The 22,440-nt window shown below is 35.0% G+C and overlaps 1 protein-coding gene across 1 annotated transcript in view; it reads right to left on the reverse strand.

Moving 5' to 3' along the window:
- LOC121371918 (cytoplasmic tRNA 2-thiolation protein 1-like) overlaps window positions 1–22,440 on the reverse strand; it is a 113,557-nt gene that overhangs the window by 1,914 nt on the left and 89,203 nt on the right. The window contains exons 11-14 of the mRNA XM_041498164.1: window positions 16,926–16,984; window positions 9,556–9,615; window positions 7,483–7,570; window positions 7,035–7,071 (exon numbers count right to left, since the gene is read on the reverse strand). Of these exons, the coding sequence (XP_041354098.1) occupies window positions 7,035–7,071; window positions 7,483–7,570; window positions 9,556–9,615; window positions 16,926–16,984 (244 nt within the window). The remainder of the gene's footprint in view (window positions 1–7,034; window positions 7,072–7,482; window positions 7,571–9,555; window positions 9,616–16,925; window positions 16,985–22,440) is intronic.

The following is a 22,440-nucleotide window of genomic DNA, read 5'->3' on the forward strand; positions in this document are numbered from 1 at the left end:
ACCACCTCATTTTTCTGTTATATACGTGGCAGCCCAACATAGGCTGGCCATGAAACTATGGAGTTATCTCCACTTAGGCTAGAGCACCACCTCATTTTGCTGTTATATACGTGGCAGCCCAACATAGGTTGGCCATGAAACTATGGAGTTATCTCCACTTAGGCTAGAGCAGGCCTCAGATTACAGTTATCTTCCCATTTGGTTGTCCAAAATCCGGAAGTTTGACCGCGCAAGTAGTCTGCTGTTTGACTGTGATTATTTCATGGCAGACAGCTATGAAGTGGCAACTGTTTGACTGAAGTGACAGGGGATAGCATGTAGTTTGTAAACATGTGTAACTTGCTGACATTGAAGACTTGTTTGTGGTAATTCCGGCCCATGCAAAAGTAGTGCTTTTTGTGTAAAATGGGTGTACTCCGGCCTGGTTTAGAGGGTGTGTCTGTTTAAACCAATATGCTGGGAGAAAGAGCTGGACAACAGGGGTTGTCCTTTTCAGGTCCCCCATGCAGGCAAAGGTACATATAAAACTTCACGGGCCTGCTGATATTAATAAAAATGTTATAGCCACTAAGGCTATATAGAAACATATAGCGAAATTAATTGTGGTCTGAGGCCAGCACCACCTCATTTTGCTGTTATATAAGTGGCAGAGTTTCGCTTGTGCAGCTTGTATCAGTTATACTAAAATAACAAGATTTGAAAAGGCTTTTCACTTTTTTTTTAATGAAGAACCATTTCCTAAATCAAGCTATATGAAGCTGTAAAATAAATAACACAACAAATGGTGGTGTAATACCATGATGTATGAGAAAACCATATAAGACCACAACAATGAATGACAAAAGCACAGTGTATGAGAAAACCATATAAGACCACAACAATGAATGACAAAAGCACACAGTGTATGAGAAAACCATATAAGACCACAACAATGAATGACAAAAGCACACAGTGTATGAGAAAACCATATAAGACCACAACAATGAATGACAAAAGCACAGTGTATGAGAAAACCATATAAGACCACAACAATGAATGACAAAAGCACACAGTGTATGAGAAAACCATATAAGACCACAACAATGAATGACAAAAGCACACAGTGTATGAGAAAACCATATAAGACCACAACAATGAATGACAAAAGCACAGTGTATGAGAAAACCATATAAGACCACAACAATGAATGACAAAAGCACACAGTGTATGAGAAAACCATATAAGACCACAACAATGAATGACAAAAGCACAGTGTATGAGAAAACCATATAAGACCACAACAATGAATGACAAAAGCACACAGTGTATGAGAAAACCATATAAGACCACAACAATGAATGACAAAAGCACAGTGTATGAGAAAACCATATAAGACCACAACAATGAATGACAAAAGCACACAGTGTATGAGAAAACCATATAAGACCACAACAATGAATGACAAAAGCACACAGTGTATGAGAAAACCATACACAATATGAGGACATAAAGTTGGCTTATTTTCATGATGTTTTTGGCCTTGAAAATAAAGTTCTGATTTTTGTTGAATGATAAAAATCAATATCATACTTAAACCTCTGGTCCACATTTATCAGCAAGTATTGTAACACAGATGGTCTTAATAACACTACATCTACACATGACAGGAAGCAATTGCACTATCTTTATTTACATTTATCAGCAAGTAATGTAACACAGATGGTCTTAATAACACTACATCTACACATGACAGGAAGCAATTGCACTATTTTTATTTACATTTATCAGCAAGTATTGTAACACAGATGGTCTTAATAACACTACATCTACACATGACAGGAAGCAATTGCACTATTTTTATTTACATTTATCAGCAAGTATTGTAACACAGATGGTCTTAATAACACTACATCTACACATGACAGGAAGCAATTGCACTATCTTTATTTACATTTATCAGCAAGTATTGTAACACAGATGGTCTTAATAACACTACATCTACACATGACAGGAAGCAATTGCACTATTTTTATTTACATTTATCAGCAAGTATTGTAACACAGATGGTCTTAATAACACTACATCTACACATGACAGGAAGCAATTGCACTATCTTTATTTACATTTATCAGCAAGTATTGTAACACAGATGGTCTTAATAAAACTACATCTACACATGACAGGAAGCAATTGCACTATCTTTATTTACATTTATCAGCAAGTATTGTAACACAGATGGTCTTAATAACACTACATCTACACATGACAGGAAGCAATTGCACTATTTTTATTTACATTTATCAGCAAGTATTGTAACACAGATGGTCTTAATAACACTACATCTACACATGACAGGAAGCAATTGCACTATTTTTATTTACATTTATTTCAGCCTGCCATAATACCTGCAGTGACACACCACGACTGGCATATCAAATGCCATGGTATGTGCTATCCTGTCTGTGGGATAGTGCATTTCATAGATGCCTTGTTACTGATGGAATTTTTTTTAGCAGGTTTCCTCTCTAAGACTATATGTCAAATTACCAAATGTTTGACATCGAATAGGCGATGATTAATAAATCAATGTGTTCCAGTTGTGTCATTAAACCAAAGTAAACTTTAACCTGCAATGACTGGATTGGCAACAGTAAATACTGTATGTAAACTTTAACCTGCAGTGACAAGTGACTGGATTGGCAACAGTAAATACTGTATGTAAACTTTAACCTGCAGTGACAAGTGACTGGATTGGCAACAGTAAATACTGTATGTAAACTTTAACCTGCAGTGACAAGTGACTGGATTGGCAACAGTAAATACTGTATGTAAACTTCAACCTGCAGTGACAAGTGACTGGATTGGCAACAGTAAATACTGTATGTAAACTTTAACCTGCAGTGACAAGTGACTGGATTGGCAACAGTAAATACTGTATGTAAACTTCAACCTGCAGTGACAAGTGACTGGATTGGCAACAGTAAATACTGTATGTAAACTTTAACCTGCAGTGACAAGTGACTGGATTGGCAACAGTAAATACTGTATGTAAACTTTAACCTGCAGTGACAAGTGACTGGATTGGCAACAGTAAATACTGTATGTAAACTTTAACCTGCAGTGACAAGTGACTGGATTGGCAACAGTATATACTGTATGTAAACTTCAACCTGCAGTGACAAGTGACTGGATTGGCAACAGTAAATACTGTATGTAAACTTTAACCTGCAGTGACTGGATTGGCAACAGTAAATACTGTATGTAAACTTTAACCTGCAGTGACATTGGCAACAGTAAATACTGTATGTAAACTTTAACCTGCAGTGACTGGATTGGCAACAGTAAATACTGTATGTAAACTTTAACCTGCAGTGACAAGTGACTGGATTGGCAACAGTAAATACTGTATGTAAACTTCAACCTGCAGTGACAAGTGACTGGATTGGCAACAGTAAATACTGTATGTAAACTTCAACCTGCAGTGACAAGTGACTGGATTGGCAACAGTAAATACTGTATGTAAACTTTAACCTGCAGTGACAAGTGACTGGATTGGCAACAGTAAATACTGTATGTAAACTTTAACCTGCAGTGACAAGTGACTGGATTGGCAACAGTAAATACTGTATGTAAACTTTAACCTGCAGTGACAAGTGACTGGATTGGCAACAGTAAATACTGTATGTAAACTTTAACCTGCAGTGACAAGTGACTGGATTGGCAACAGTAAATACTGTATGTAAACTTTAACCTGCAGTGACTGGATTGGCAACAGTAAATACTGTATGTAAACTTTAACCTGCAGTGACATGGATTGGCAACAGTAAATACTGTATGTAAACTTTAACCTGCAGTGACAAGTGACTGGATTGGCAACAGTAAATACTGTATGTAAACTTTAACCTGCAGTGACAAGTGACTGGATTGGCAACAGTAAATACTGTATGTAAACTTTAACCTGCAGTGACAAGTGACTGGATTGGCAACAGTAAATACTGTATGTAAACTTTAACCTGCAGTGACAAGTGACTGGATTGGCAACAGTAAATACTGTATGTAAACTTTAACCTGCAGTGACTGGAACTTTAACCTGCAGTGACAAGTGACTGGATTGGCAACAGTAAATACTGTATGTAAACTTTAACCTGCAGTGACAAGTGACTGGATTGGCAACAGTAAATACTGTATGTAAACTTTAACCTGCAGTGACTGGATTGGCAACAGTAAATACTGTATGTAAACTTTAACCTGCAGTGACAAGTGACTGGATTGGCAACAGTAAATACTGTATGTAAACTTTAACCTGCAGTGACTGGATTGGCAACAGTAAATACTGTATGTAAACTTTAACCCGCAGTGACAAGTGACTGGATTGGCAACAGTAAATACTGTATGTTCAATTAAATGTTACCATTAAACCAAAGTAAACTTTAACCTGCAGTGACAAGTGACTGGATTGGCAACAGTAAATACTGTATGTAAACTTTAACCTGCAGTGACAAGTGACTGGATTGGCAACAGTAAATACTGTATGTAAACTTTAACCTGCAGTGACAAGTGACTGGATTGGCAACAGTAAATACTGTATGTAAACTTTAACCTGCAGTGACTGGATTGGCAACAGTAAATACTGTATGTAAACTTTAACCTGCAGTGACTGGATTGGCAACAGTAAATACTGTATGTAAACTTTAACCTGCAGTGACAAGTGACTGGATTGGCAACAGTAAATACTGTATGTAAACTTTAACCTGCAGTGACAAGTGACTGGATTGGCAACAGTAAATACTGTATGTAAACTTTAACCTGCAGTGACAAGTGACTGGATTGGCAACAGTAAATACTGTATGTAAACTTTAACCTGCAGTGACAAGTGACTGGATTGGCAACAGTAAATACTGTATGTAAACTTTAACCTGCAGTGACTGGATTGGCAACAGTAAATACTGTATGTAAACTTTAACCTGCAGTGACTGGATTGGCAACAGTAAATACTGTAAGTAAACTTTAACCTGCAGTGACAAGTGACTGGATTGGCAACAGTAAATACTGTATGTAAACTTTAACCTGCAGTGACTGGATTGGCAACAGTAAATACTGTATGTAAACTTTAACCTGCAGTGACTGGATTGGCAACAGTAAATACTGTATGTAAACTTTAACCTGCAGTGACAAGTGACTGGATTGGCAACAGTAAATACTGTATGTAAACTTTAACCTGCAGTGACTGGATTGGCAACAGTAAATACTGTATGTAAACTTTAACCTGCAGTGACTGGATTGGCAACAGTAAATACTGTAAGTAAACTTTAACCTGCAGTGACAAGTGACTGGATTGGCAACAGTAAATACTGTATGTAAACTTTAACCTGCAGTGACAAGTGACTGGATTGGCAACAGTAAATACTGTATGTAAACTTTAACCTGCAGTGACTGGATTGGCAACAGTAAATACTGTATGTAAACTTTAACCTGCAGTGACTGGATTGGCAACAGTAAATACTGTATGTAAACTTTAACCTGCAGTGACTGGATTGGCAACAGTAAATACTGTAAGTAAACTTTAACCTGCAGTGACAAGTGACTGGATTGGCAACAGTAAATACTGTATGTAAACTTTAACCTGCAGTGACAAGTGACTGGATTGGCAACAGTAAATACTGTATGTAAACTTTAACCTGCAGTGACTGGATTGGCAACAGTAAATACTGTATGTAAACTTTAACCTGCAGTGACTGGATTGGCAACAGTAAATACTGTATGTAAACTTTAACATGCAGTGACAAGTGACTGGATTGGCAACAGTAAATACTGTATGTAAACTTTAACCTGCAGTGACTGGATTGGCAACAGTAAATACTGTATGTAAACTTTAACCTGCAGTGACTGGATTGGCAACAGTAAATACTGTATGTAAACTTTAACCTGCAGTGACAAGTGACTGGATTGGCAACAGTAAATACTGTATGTAAACTTTAACCTGCAGTGACTGGATTGGCAACAGTAAATACTGTATGTAAACTTTAACCTGCAGTGACTGGATTGGCAACAGTAAATACTGTAAGTAAACTTTAACCTGCAGTGACAAGTGACTGGATTGGCAACAGTAAATACTGTATGTAAACTTTAACCTGCAGTGACAAGTGACTGGATTGGCAACAGTAAATACTGTATGTAAACTTTAACCTGCAGTGACAAGTGACTGGATTGGCAACAGTAAATACTGTAAGTAAACTTTAACCTGCAGTGACTGGATTGGCAACAGTAAATACTGTATGTAAACTTTAACCTGCAGTGACTGGATTGGCAACAGTAAATACTGTATGTAAACTTTAACCTGCAGTGACTGGATTGGCAACAGTAAATACTGTAAGTAAACTTTAACCTGCAGTGACAAGTGACTGGATTGGCAACAGTAAATACTGTATGTAAACTTTAACCTGCAGTGACTGGATTGGCAACAGTAAATACTGTAAGTAAACTTTAACCTGCAGTGACAAGTGACTGGATTGGCAACAGTAAATACTGTATGTAAACTTTAACCTGCAGTGACAAGTGACTGGATTGGCAACAGTAAATACTGTATGTAAACTTTAACCTGCAGTGACTGGATTGGCAACAGTAAATACTGTATGTAAACTTTAACCTGCAGTGACAAGTGACTGGATTGGCAACAGTAAATACTGTATGTAAACTTTAACCTGCAGTGACTGGATTGGCAACAGTAAATACTGTATGTAAACTTTAACCTGCAGTGACTGGATTGGCAACAGTAAATACTGTATGTAAACTTTAACATGCAGTGACAAGTGACTGGATTGGCAACAGTAAATACTGTATGTAAACTTTAACCTGCAGTGACTGGATTGGCAACAGTAAATACTGTATGTTCAATTAAATGTTACCATTTCATTCTATATGTCACATTCTTTTTCACAACATCAGTTAAATGTGAGCATCTCATTCTATATGTCACATTCTTTTTCACAACATAAATTAAATGTGATCATCTCATTCTATGTCACATTCTTTTTCACAACAAAAATAGTTCTCACCTTTCTCCTCTCTTTATGTTCTTTTCCAATCCCCAGTCTATAAAACCAATTATAAATAAAACATGTTTATTTACAACCAAAGAATTATTACATAAAATACTGTTAATACTTTGAACTGAAATAATACCCCACCCACTAATTAACATGAAACATAAGATTTTTGTGATAATCTGATATAAAAGAAAATATAAAGCACCCTTATATAGTGATCATAGCAGGGTTTTTTTTATTGCTGTCACATCTCTCCCTGTGAACTACCAACAATAATTTCTCATCAGTTCACTGTACAAAATACCTTAATTAAGTGAAAAACCAAAAACAGTTATTTTGTTACCTTATTTATGTGAAAAACCAAAACAATTTGTTTTATTATCTTAGTATTGTAAAAATTCAAAACTTTAATTTTATTGCCTTATTTATGTGAACTAAAAGTAATTTATCTCATTACCTTGGTCTGCCCTTGTTAAGTCCTTCCAAGAGAACACAAGCCTTGCAAACCGGGTTACTGGACAGGTACCCGCAGCGAGTACATGTTCCTGTAATAAAAATAACATAAGTCAGTGTGAGTACATGTTCCTGCTCCAGTAATAAAAATAACAAGTGACAGCGAGTACATGTTCCTGTATCAGTAATAAAAAAAAGTGACAGCGAGTACATGTTCCTGTATCAGTAATAAAAATAAGTGACAGCGAGTACATGTTCCTGTATCAGTAATAAAAATAACAAGTGACAGCGAGTACATGTTCCTGTACCAGTAATAAAAATAACAAGTGACAGCGAGTACATGTTCCTGTATCAGTAATAAAAATAAGTGACAGCGAGTACATGTTCCTGTATCAGTAATAAAAATAACAAGTGACAGCGAGTACATGTTCCTGTAATAAACATAACATAAGTCACTGCTAGTACATGTTCCTGCTCCAGTAATAAAAATAACAAGTGACAGCGAGTACATGTTCCTGTACCAGTAATAAAAATAACAAGTGCCAGCAAGTACATGTTCCAATACCAGTAATAAAAATAACAAGTGACAGCGAGTACATGTTCCTGTACCAGTAATAAAAATAACAAGTGCCAGCAAGTACATGTTCCAATACCAGTAATAAAAATAACAAGTGACAGCGAGTACATGTTCCAATACCAGTAATAAAAATGACAGCGAGTACATGTTCCTGCTACAGTAATAAAAATAACAAGTGACAGCGAATATGTTCCAATACCAGTAATAAAAATAACAAGTGACAGCGAGTACGTTCCAATACCAGTAATAAAAATAACAATGAATGAATGAATGAATGAATGTTTAACGACACCCCAGCACGAAAAATACATCGGCTATTGGGTGTCAAACTATGGTAATGGAAACAAACAAGGTGATGATCAACATCAATAGAAATATTCAAGATATAAATAAAAACAGTGTAAAGAACTGTGCAAAAATACAAATACAAATATCACAGACAGATACTGACTTTTATTCTAAACTTAAATTTGTGCTGTATTGGCCATTCTCGAAGAGAATGTTACACCCCTGCACCACGGTGAGGTTACAGCACACGCAGGGGTAAAAATAACAAGTGACAGCGAATACGTTCCAGTACCAGTAATAAAAATAACAAGTGACAGTGAGTACATTCCAATACCAGTAATAAAAATAACAAGTGACAGCGAGTACATGTTCCAATACCAGTAATAAAAATAACAAGTAACAGTGAGTACATGTTCCTGTTCCGGTAATAAAAATAACAAGTGACAGTGAGTACATGTTCCTTACTAAAAATAACAAGTGACAGCGAGTACATGTTCCTGTTCCAGTAATAAAAATAACAAGTGACAGCAAGTACATGTTCCAATACCAGTAATAAAAATAACAAGTCACAGCGAGTACATGTTCCTGCTCTGGTAATAAAAATAACAAGTGACAGCGAGTACATGTTCCAATACCAGTAATAGAAATAACAAGTGACAGTGAGTACATGTTCCTTAATAAAAATAACAAGTGACAGCGAGTACATGTTCCTGCTCTGGTAATAAAAATAACAAGTGACAGTGAGTACATGTTCCTGCTCTGGTAATAAAAATAACAAGTCACAGCGAGTACATGTTCCAATACCAGTAATAAAAATAACAAGTGACAGCGAGTACATGTTCCTGTAAGAAAAATAACAAGTGACAGTGAGTACATGTTCCAATTACAGGAATTCTCTGGAAATAGATGTCTTAATTGCCTACTATAAACTGATTTGCTGCATCCATATCCTCATCTCAGTGCCGCTGCTGCTGTTGAAAAGTAATAGCTACATAACACTTCTGACTTGTTCAAGGCAAATTGAGAGCACTAGCTGTGCACATTATGAGGATATGGTTGTGAAACGTGACTCAGAGAGGTCTTCCAGTCTTTAAGACATGAGCTGTCTAAATGAACAAACACCAAACATTTACCTCAGAAAACCCTCTGAAATATGTACCACCCAATAGAATATTTCCACACTGATTTAACACATGAAAATAGACCTGTTACCTTGTACAGGCATTCGTATTTCCTTCTTCACTGACATGCTTTCACCAGAGTGGATGATATCTGCAAAGTACAATTAACAAGCATTCTCAAAGTACTACTAAACCAATACATGTTCTCTACCAGGCCTAACAAAATGTCTTATCTGCTAAATTCGAGGGCTATAACTGTGAAAAGTATATCGTCATGAAATCTAAACTTGATCTGTAACAGTACATGATAAAACTATACAAAAAAAACTTCCAGCTCAGTATCTTGAGGCATTGCTAAAAAAAAAAAAAAAAACCCACATCTGGAAAACAATTTTTTGTATCAAGGGTCATAACTCTATATAAACAAATAGACCCACAGGACAGAGATGAAACCAATAGTCTCCTCTACTTGGACCAGTAGGTGACTAATAATAATTTAATTTCACACACAACGCAACTAGGTCAAGTACATGGTCAACATTCTTACTGCTCCTAGATTAATAACAATTTAATACAGGGGACAATATTTCGAAATCTGAGGGAACCGGAAGTCGGTTCACGTGGTTTTTACCTAGGTAACCAATTGTTTGGTTACGTGAATTATATTTGCGTAACCCGTGGGTTACCTGATCGGTTACCTCAAAATTACGTAGAAATTATATTTTAAACACATGTACATAGTTTTTAAGCTGAAACATAAAGTTAAAACAAATACAAAAGAAAAAATTTAAAAAAAAAGAAAAAAGTCTTTAATGCTTGCTAAAGTTAACAATATTATAAAAGAACTGAATATCAGCCCTAAGTACTGAAACAAAATACAGGGGAGTAGCCAGAAATTTTCTTAGCATTACGCACGCCAAAGGTGTGCCCGAGCGGGGATATTCAGAGGGCCTCCCCCTGTAGATGCAATCTGAGCCTTTTCGGAGGCGTTTGTTTGGGGTTTTAAAAATATTTTTTCGAGTCAATTTTAAGAGGATATTTTATACACCAATTACAGACAGCCTCGACCTATTCCCGGATTTTGTTTTTGCATTATGCACATGCGTACTGTGCGTAATGCCTTTGATATGTATACATAATCATTTGGATGGATACCTGTTACGGTTAGAAACATAGTTTAGTAGCTTCTTTTGGGTAGTTATGAATATGTATACAGTGTGACGTCACATCCGTCATCTCGTGCATTTTTAGATATGAAAAAATGGCTTGGACACGAGGACGTAATAAGAAATGTGAAGCTACGGGGGATATACAAAATGGTATGCATATAATTTGATAAGAACTCAGCGATTCACTGAGTATTAATTAATGTTGATGCAATGTAAACAAAGTAGCACAAATTTATAAGTTAAGGTATTTGTTTAAAAAACATGTGTTTGCACTGTACTATTTATAGGGCAGATGAGCATGGCTGAGAAAGCATGTGCGTTGTCGACAGTTGGTAATGTTAAGATTTGTACAAGAAATAAGACTAAATATGTTTATATTTCATTACGAAAACATTTTAGAATAATTAGATACAAATCTTGATATTAAAAACTTTATTGACAAAGTTTATTAAAAAGAAAACAAAAGAATGGTTTAGGTCTCATACAATAGTTTATTTTGACTCTTTATACAATATAAGTTTGTTTATATATAGAACATTTACTTAACAAATGTTTTTATATTTGTTACAATCAATCTAATTCAAAATAAAGAATTGTATCAAGGAAGATGAATTGATGTTGTGTCTCCGTACATTCATTGACGTTTTCTGAAACCATGGCTTCAAATTCAGATGAAAACAAAGAGTCTCAAGTTAAACCAAGATGATCCTGTTGAGGGACAAGTTAAAGATGCTCAAGATAGCAGAGATTCAAGATACACTGCAGAAAGTGGAGTGATTAACGACAGTATTAGTGTAGATACTAAAGATTCAGACACTTATGAGAGATACAGAAAATTGACTGATAAAGGTTTATCATATTTCATGGATACTAAAGAGAAAGTATTACGTCGCATTGACAGAAAATTGAAAAACTTTGAAAGTGTAATAGAGAACTTATTGTCAGAAAAAAATCCAAAGTACAGTTGTGTCAGAAGTGAATACAGTAAGTGGTTGATTATTTATGAAGACTTTCTTCAAGAAGAAGATAATGTTTTGCTACATGGACATTCAGACTTTACAGATGAGTTAAGTGTGTTGGCTATGCGTATGTTAGTTTTTAAATCAAAAGTTGATGAGTGGCTACAAATTCAGGACAGACTTAGTTATCAAAGTGCAGACAGACATGATATGCGCACTAGTGTTTCTCATAAAACAAGATCATCAGTTGCAAGTTCTGTTATGTGTGAGAAAATTCGGCAGGAACAGAGAAAAGCAGAATTGTTGACATTGGCTGCATCTTTTGAAAAGAAACAAGAATTGGAACTGCAAAAATTAAAACTACATTTAAAAGAACAAGAATTAGAATTGCAGACTGAGTTAGCTGTTACTGTTGCCAAAACAAAAGTGTTGGATCAATATGGTAATAAAGCTGTGTTGAGTACATGTTCAGATAAGTGTGTTGATATAGTTCAAAAACATATTACTAAAACTATTTTCGAGACACATTCAAATGTGGCAAGCGATGCTATTCATAATCAAAACATTACATCAGCATCTGTTGACAGTTATAATGCTAACTTTATGTTGAATACTGAAGCTAATGCATTTGTACCTCCTGATGTTAAGTGTAACCCCCAGCCCATCATTGATAGTTGTGCTAATGCTAACATGGTTGACATAAGGGAATCTTATAGACAGAAGAATGATGATGTAATTATGTCAGTTGTGCATTTGTTGAAAAAACCAACTCCAGAAATAATTAACTTTAGTGGTGATCCATTGACCTAAACAGTTCATGTGTCAGTTTCGAACAAAAGTGGTTAACAACACTGATAGTGTAGATGAGAGAATGAACTATCTAGAACAATTCACATCAGGTGATGCTAACAAAGTGGTAAAAGGTTATAGCTACTTGGATGCAGAACAGGGCTATCCAGAAGCTTTAAAAGAATTGGAGGAAAGATATGGTAATGAAGAGAAAATAGCACAAGCTTTTGTTAAAAGAGCAATGGACTGGCCTGACATAAAACCTGATAATGCCTAAGCATTGGATGACTTTGGGATTTTCTTCGCTGAATGTGAAAATGCAGTTAAATGTATAGAGAGTGTGAAAGTGCTTGAATACCCAGACAACATGAAAAAGTTGGTGATGAAAGTTGCCTTTCTACCTTCATGATAAGTGGAGAAGATTGTGTGTCAAGCAAAACAAAGAATTACATTCCATGATATAACTGTGTTCGTAAAGACTGAGGCTCTGTTCAAAAAGGATGCAATGTACAAAGATAAGAAGGTACAGCCCAAGCATACGCAGTCTTTTAAAATAAAAGGTGCATTTGCAACTAGTTTGTGTGATGGCAAAGATGTTCAGAAAGAAATCAAATGTGATCGCTTGAATGAACCGGTAAGCATTGTTAGAGAAATTAATGAAACAAAAAAGGCTCCAGTAAAAGACATCAAATGCCTTATGTGTGATTCATTACATTTTCTAAGTGAATATGACAAATTTGCTGCACTTACAATTGAGAATAAGTTGGGATTTCTAAAATCAAAAGGTGTGTGTTTTAGATGTTTCAAACGCGGCCACATGTGTAAATACTGTAAAGGTCATGTTGTGTGTTCAATTTGTCAAGGAAGACATCAGACACTTCTTCATGTTGACATTAAAAGAAAGGAAGATTGAAAACCTAAGGTAATTACAAGTGCTTGTTCCGGTTGTCTAACCAGTGATATGAGGGCCGGAGATGGAGAATGTACTATGCCCATTATTCCAGTGAAAGTGAAAATGAAGAATGGTTTAACGGCTATAGATACATATGCATTTTTATATCCAGGTTCAAGTGTCTCCTTCTGTACCGAAGACATAATGAATAAACTGGGTGCCAGTGGTCAAAAAGATGAAAATTACTCTGAATACAATGGGTGAACCATACACAATGACCACTTATGCTATAAGTGGAACTGAGATTTGCAATCTGAATTGTGAAAATGTTGTCAGTTTGCCCAAGGGGTACATAAAAGATAAGATGCCTGTAACCACATGTCTTAATGCCAGGGATTCTACAGAAAGCTGACATTCTACTTGTACAATATGTTCAACGACAACACTTTTCTGATATTCTGAAGTTGCTTGGTCAGAATCAAAATGCAACAAAACTACCTAGATCTGTACACAAGTTGGATCCTTTTCTTGTGGAAGGTGTTATCCGTGTAGGGGGTCGTTTAGATAGAGCAGACATGCCATATGATGCTAAACATCCGGTTTTGCTACCTAAAGATTCTTGTGTGTCTTCACTTATACTTAGAGACAGTCATAACATTGTGGGTCACATGGGAAAAAATGCGATGCTGGCAGATGTAAGACAAAGGTTTTGGATAATAGGTGGAGGAACATTAGCCCAGCAACTTGTTTCCAAATGTGTAGTGTGTCGGAAATATAGAGTTAAAGTTAAAGAACAGAAAATGGCAAATCTTCCTACTGATCGATTGACACCTGATGAACCACCATTCACTCGAGTGGGTGTAGACTATTTTGGACCTTTCATAATCAAATGAGGATGCAGTGTAGTAAAACGCTATGGTGTTGTATTTACATGTTTATCTATTCGGGCTGTTCACCTGGAGGTTGCATGTTCTTTGGATACTGATTCTTGTATAAATGCCATTCGTCGGTTTATTGCCAGAAGGGGATGTCCAAAGATTCTACGATCTGATAATGGTTCTAATCTTGTTGGATGTAAAAAAGAATTACATGACGAGTTATTGAGGTGGAATCAACAACATATTTAATCCACCCAGTGGGTCCCACCATGGAGGAGTGTGGGAAAGGATGATAAGATCAGTCAGAAAGGTTTTCTATGGATTACTTCAGCAACAAGTAATACGACTTGACGATGAAGGTCTTCAGACACTTTTTTTGTGAAGTAGAGAGTATATTGAATGGACGACCAATTACTGACATTTCAAGTAAACCGAGTGATTTGTCTCCTTTAACGCCAAATCATTTGCTGCTGCTTCGTTCTGGTGCAAAGTTTCCTCCGGGATTATTTCATGCAAAAGACAGTTATGGGAAAGTTCGAACTGAAACCTCTACGTTGATGCGTCCTATTGATAAATTATGTGTGATTCTGGAAGCTGATATTGATGAAGTTAGAATTAACAGTGATATTGTTTCAAATGTGATATATTGAACTTTACTGGATGTTATGCTGTAGGGAATGTTGCTAGATAAGCATTGTGTTAGATTATTTTTATTGCCTTATATTTAAGGTTATTATGATGTTTTAATTACAATTCTTATGTTTAAGCTCATAAGAATTGGAGGGCCGGAATGTTACGGTTAGAGATGTAGTTTAGTAGCTTCTTTTGGGTAGTTATGAATATGTATAAGGTGTGACGTCACATCCGTCATCTCGTGCATTTTTAGATATGAAAAAATGGCTTGGACACGAGGACGTAATAAGAAATGTGAAGCTACGGGGGATATACAAAACGGTATGCATATAATTTGATAAGAACTCAGCGATTCACTGAGTATTAATTAATGTTGATGCAATGTAAACAAAGTAGCACAAATTTATAAGTTAAGGTATTTGTTTAAAAAACATGTGTTTGCACTGTACTATTTATAGGGCAGACGAGCATGGCTGAGAAAGCATGTGCGTTGTCGACAGTTGGTAATGTTAAGATTTGTACAAGAAATAAGACTAAATATGTTTATATTTCATTACGAAAACATTTTAGAATAATTAGATACAAATCTTGATATTAAAAACTTTATTGACAAAGTTTATTAAAAAGAAAACAAAAGAATGGTTTGGGTCTCATACAATAGTTTATTTTGACTCTTTATACAATATAAGTTTGTTTATATATAGAACATTTACTTAACAAATGTTTTTATACTTGTTACAGTCAATCTAATTCAAAATAAAGAATTGTATCAAGATGAAGATGAATTGATGTTGTGTCTCCGTACAATACCTTTTTGCGTTTTGTGGTGGCTATGCTACTTTCACTTTATCGATGGTACTTCTGTACTACAGTGACGTTCCAAATGTTTTTTTTTTTAAAGATGTTAGTACTTTTGGATTCCTGTTTACGTTAAAACTGTTTTTAACATATGTAAAATTATAGGCAATCCAATATTATGTCTACATATATTCCTTTAGAGATAAAATAGCAACAGATAATTTAGCCGTCCCCAACGGTCTAAGCACATTTCTTTAAAACTTTTGGCTCGACTCTATACTGAACATTTCCTTTACACTGGTTGAAAATTACAACTGTTGAAATATAACGTTGTTTACTGATTTGCTGCGCATCAAGTATCTAAAATTCAGCCTAAAACATTTGTCGAAATACTAGTAGTATGTCTGCGTGAATAAACGTCCTGTAATCATGAAGTTTGCATGTTTTAATTTCTGAACGTTTACAGGTTATGACGTAACCAGTTTGCGGTTCGCGTAAATTTAATTTTGCATAACCGACATGCGAACAGACAGCGGTTCGCGTGAAATATTGTGCCCTGTAATATCTAGGCCAAGTACATGGTCAACATTCTTACTGCTCCTAGATTAATAATAATTTAATATCTAGGTCATGTGAATGGTCAACATTCTTACTGTTCCCAGATTAATAACAATTTAATGTCTAGGTCATGTGAATGGTTAACATTCTTACTGTTCCCAGATTAATAACAATTTAATGTCTAGGTCATGTGAATGGACAACATTCTTACTGTTCCCAGATTAAAAATAAATTTAATGTCTAGGTCATGTGAATGGTCAACATTCTTACTGTTCCCAGATTAATAACAATTTAATGTCTAGGTCATGTGAATGGTCAACATTCTTACTGTTCCCAGATTAATAACAATTTAATGTCTAGGTCATGTGAATGGTCAACATTCTTACTGTTCCCAGATTAATAACAATTTAATGTCTAGGTCATGTGAATGGTCAACATTCTTACTGTTCCCAGATTAATAACAATTTAATGTCTAGGTCATGTGAATGGTCAACATTCTTACTGTTCCCAGATTAATAACAATTTAATGTCTAGGTCAAGTACATGGTCAACATTCTTACTGCTCCCAGATTAATAAGAATTTAATATCTAGGTCATGTGAATGGTCTACATTCTTACTGTTCCCAGATTAATTACAATTTAATGTCTAGGTCAAGTGAATGTCCAATGCTTTAGTTGTTAATGTTTTCTCCATTCTTTGACCACGTCATGAAAACAAACATATTAATATTTCACTAGACAACTTATTTGATTACTGGCTGTCGTACAGTAGTTTAAATACTTGCCAATAATCGCACTTGGCCGGATCTTCTCCAAGTCCTTGATGTATGTTCTAGCAAATCCCCTGAAACAGACAGGAACATTAACAATTTACTTTTGTAAATAATGTACTCCCAATACCATCCTAAACAACATATCAAAAAGGTAATTTGATGTAAGTGGCAGAAAGAGACTAATTTGCATAATTAAATATGGCCACCACATGTCATATTTCATTTTAAATTCATTGTATTTTATCTGTAAATACCTACATAATGACTTAGAAAGACCTCCATTAATTTAATCTTAAGATGGCTTTCATTTTTCAAGATGGCCACCAACATTATAACATTGAAATAACAGTTTCTCCATAGTGATCCGAGATATCGGTAATCTATATCATTTGTGTTTAAACACATAAGTAAAGTAATATGCCACATTGTAGATTAACATGTTGAACATATAACATGGTCTTACAGTTAATCAATTAGCCTATCTTCTGAAGACAAAACTGAAATTTGTGCGCCCAATTAATTTCCATTTCTTACATTCAACCATCCATTCTTTGCCAACTTCCTTCAATGTGTGCACCACTGAGTCATTTGAAATTACACATCAATGACGGGGCAAAATCTATTTGCCCTGAAATGGGTTTCTCCATTTTCACATAATGACTATCTGTAGCATAAAACAACACAACTGCGGAGAATGTAATCACCAAGTTACCCTACCTTACACTCTGGATCATTCAGAAAATTATTAGTTTCATACATATATAGTAAAAGGCAATTAATCCATCTGAAGCAGACTCGAGGAATTCAACAGGGTCAGAAGAATTTTCCTCCTCCAAAATCAATTTTTAAAAACAAATTCTGTTCCCTAGTCAAGTAGACTCAATACGACCTGATCAAATACTGTTTATGTGTAACATTGCAGCACATATCACATTCCTGGGGTACTGCCTCAACAGTATTCCCTTGTCCAACAAACCAATGCTGAATGACAAACCCAACAACAGTTTCAAAATGATATCTCACAAGGCATTAGTTTAGATAATATTTAGGCACGGTTCCAATGATTGCCACTTCCCAGCACAAGACATCCTTCCTATGCTGTCTTTAGGAAGACTGCAGACTACAGAATACTAGATATTTAGACAGTTATTATAGGTAGTACTAAACCAAATAACTTCCGGCTGGGTCAAAGTGCGAGGTGAACCGAACTTTTGATAGAGAAGTGAACACCACAAGTCCTGTGATTGGTTATAAATGTGAGTGTGTTGGTTGTAAAAAATAATAGTTTCATCTGGGTAAAAAAAAAATTGCAATTTTATTTCATCTAGTACCAGTGTGTCAAGTAGCCTTGTGCTTGAAACATGTATGGGGTACCTGTAAAAAAAAGTACTCGAATTTTGTGCGAAACTAGGGTAGTCATAGACGCTACCCGTTATCTCAGAAACGAGCAGCTTGACCCCCATTTTTTTCTGATTCACTTTAAGTGTAAGGGGTGGTAGTATTTATATCCGTGGCGTTTATGTCGGTTGATACGTTGCAGGTAGGAGTTTTAGCCACATATGTTACTATTGTCGTCTATGGGATTTGATTTGGTAGTATACACCCTATAGCACATATTCAGTGCATAATAAAAAATATTTTGTCATTTTATTTAATTAAACTATACTGGTTGATAAATTAGCCATCACTCGATCATGCAAGTTCACAATGACCTTGACCTTGACAACAATCTCTGTACATGGCTCTGAATGGAGTTTGAATCAAAGTTAGCACTGAAGAAAAGTTGGTTTTGGCCTATAATTCATACTGTAAAGATTTCAATAATTTCTTTTTACATGGTATTTGACTTGCCATATACAACTGCTCTTAAATATGGTATTATATATAAGCAACCTGAACTAAGATTTTAATAGCAATTTATTTTTATATTAAAAATAGCATGTGCCAATAGTGGGTTAATGTCTTTAGTTTCCATTAACATTGTTAATTTTTTTATGTATGAAATTCTGAAAACTCAAATTTGTAAAGAAGTTGATTTTTATTGTCATTTTGACATATTTATAGGGTGGTAAGTTATATTTTAGACAAATTTGTAGTTTTATGCAAAATTTAAAGTAAATTTTAAGAAAAACTTTACCAAAAACATAATTAAATTTGTTGTCACTATTGTGCCTTCTGTTCTTATTTGTACATAACAATAAGGTTGTTAAACATATACTTAGATCTCCAGACAATTTTAGTTTTTTTAATAATCACTTAGTTAGCTCTCATGAAAAGCATTTTGAGTTTATACTAGATTCAGAACCAATTTTTTCAGATCTGATTATCTGCCTTGGATTAAGTTGATAATTTATTTTATTGTTAAAGCTGTATTACCTAATGTTACTAGCTAAATAAAATGCTGGATTACAGATTGTAGGAATACATCTAATGTACATATTGTATTCATCCAGATTAGAAAATAATGCAAGAAAATAGATGTTCGGGTAATTTTGTCATTTAAAAATAGTTTTTTCAGTAATTAATCAAAAATAAATGTGTTAAAGCTGCATGATTATTCCAGATATCACAACTATTAAAACCTCCAACTACAGTAGGCTATAAATAAAATATAGTCAGGAATAATGGTGGCTGCCAATAGTTTTGATGGTTCATTATGAAAATCAGCTTGGCCGATGGATTTGAAATTCGCACACCTGGTAACTTGAAGACACCCACACCCAGCATACAGGATTTCCTCCCAACACTAATGTTCAGGACATTAAGTCATTACTTCATACAGGTACAGTCATGTTTGTGTTTCCTTCCTCAGACAGTGTATTTTTTTAATACTGATATTTCTTTGATGTGCCTGTTAAGGTCTTCATAATCTAGGAGTCAATCAAGTGCATGTGTTTTAATGGAATTCTTTAAAGGGGTAGAGGTACTCTGACTATCTTTGTTGTTTCTACATATATACCTGAGTACACACACCCAACTGAAAGTAAATATCTTCAGGAGTTTTATTTTAAAACATTTTGTTGTTTAATATGACATATTGCATTTGTACAAAACTATATGCAATATATATGCTTTTTGAGGTGTACATTATATTAGGTTGCACTGTAGAAACAAGTTTCAGCGAGGTTGTCAGTTTATGTCAGAATACACCAGATCCTGGTTGTCATAAAGACACATAGCTGGACATTTTTTTTAAAATGTATGTTATCAGTATAGGTAGTTCTAAACCAAATAACTTCCGGCTGGGTCAAAGTGCGAGGTGCACCGAACTTTTGATAGAGAAGTGAACACCACAAGTCCTGTGATTGGTTATAAATGTGAGTGTGTTGGTTGTAAAAAATAATAGTTTCATCTGGGTAAAAAAAAATTGCAATTTTATTTCATCTAGTACCAGTGTGTCAAGTAGCCTTGTGCTTGAAACATGTATGGGGTACCTGTAAAAAAAAGTACTCGAATTTTGTGCGAAACTAGGGTAGTCATAGACGCTACCCGTTATCTCAGAAACGAGCAGCTTGACCCCCATTTTTTTCTAATTCACTTTAAGTGTAAGGGGTGGTAGTATTTATATCCGTGGCGTTTATGTCGGTTGATACGTTGCAGGTAGGAGTTTTAGCCACATATGTTACTATTGTCGTCTATGGGATTTGATTTGGTAGTATACACCCTATAGCATGCTCTCATGAATCACTGTTAAAACAGTGATGATATCAGGTGTTTGCAAAAGTGAGCATAACTTTCCACACAAGTGGCATCCAATATGAGCAGAGCCAATAGTCAGTTGTTTTTATTTAAACAATGAAAATTCTGTAGAAGATGTTTAAAAAACATGAAGAGGTATGTACAGTTAGAATGGGATATGCAGACACACATCAGCTAATTGGCCACAGATCACGGTTATTTTCCCATTTAGTTGATGAAAATCCAGAAATGTATCCACACAAGTAGTCTGGTGTTTGACTATTTCATGGCAGACAGATTTCAAGTGGCAACAATTACACTGAAGTTGACAGGGAAATGCATGAAGTTTGCAAATATGGGTAACTTGCTGACATTGAAGACTTTTTTTGTGGTAATTCCAGCCAATGCAAATGTAATACTTTTACTGTAAAATGGCCAGGTTCAGTGGGTGTGTTTCCTTGACCAGATGATCTTCCTATAACCTACACCCACCCGTTCATTTCTTTACATGTACTAAAATCTGAAAAACAAAACTGTTACCATAATAAAAATGAAGCAGTCATGTGCATTGTCTATAGGTAGTCTGCCACTCACGAGGACGATGTATCCTTCTTGGCTGGTTAAATCTGCACAAGACAGATCTCTGTGGGTATATTTATAAACAGTTCTGATGGTATGCACTTGTAATATATTCTCTGCTGATATTTTTCTTGTTTGTTCACGTATTTTCTTCCTATGCCAATTATAGCATAGCATCAGAAGATTTAAGAACAAAGGGAGTATAATGTTGAATTATATGGTCGATGACATGTATTCAAGTAAATGTCTTTATCATATTTAGTCATGTTTACTCTCATTCTAATTCTTGGTTCATACATTGTATGTGTTAATGGCCAGTCCTTGAATTTGCATTTTGTCCACACTGTGTTTAGACAAACAGGACAATTTATAGGATTATGTCATCATTTTTCAACAGTAAAGAGGTAGATTCATGTTTCAATATTACAAATGACCTAGTTACAAATTGTTCACACAAGCTGCATGCTGACAAAATAATGAAATACCATCATGATAACCTACATCAGAAAAATAATATTTTTAGAGCAAAAAATGTATGAAAGGACTCTGTGCTACCTAAAAGTGTTGTTTTTGTTCTGTGCAACCCACAAAACCCATTCACTGATATATTACATGATGGTGTTTGATCTAAAAGTGACAAAACGTGGCCGCCATTTTGAATAAATTAAAGTTCCAGGTTTTACCGACAAAAAGTGCCATAAAAATGACAAAGCATAAATATTTATTTGCCCAAGCTTTTCATCAGTTGGCCAACTAAAGTCGATACAATCTAGCTACAGCTAACAGAGGGCTTAATATATGATTTATGTCACTTTTGTAACCAAATAATCAGTGTATATTTACAGCTTTCTTTGACGATATTATTAACACTAAAAAAAGTACATTGTTTGTACATATCTACATTTATGTGCGATTTTAGGGAATTTTGGTACCCATTTTGAACAAAGATAGCCATCTTGAATTTTACTTTTCATCCATATGTCTCTGAATGAATTGTAAAGAATGTGTTGGAATACATTTAAGTCATAGCACTGATAATTCCATGTATTTGTCCACGGAATCTTAACAATAGTTTGCCATTGTCTTTGTATATATGAGTTATGGCGGCCATTTTGAAATCAGGCAAATTAGCATATTTTCCCCACCTACATCAATGTACATTTTTGATATGTTGCTCAGATAGGGTTCAGGGAACAGTTGCAATAAAAATAATTTCTGCTGCAATCTGTTGTAGGTCAAACCTTATTTTGACTGGACTATTATAAAGGAA

This window comes from Gigantopelta aegis, chromosome 4 (assembly GCF_016097555.1).
Source record: "Gigantopelta aegis isolate Gae_Host chromosome 4, Gae_host_genome, whole genome shotgun sequence".
Taxonomy (NCBI): domain Eukaryota; kingdom Metazoa; phylum Mollusca; class Gastropoda; order Neomphalida; family Peltospiridae; genus Gigantopelta; species Gigantopelta aegis.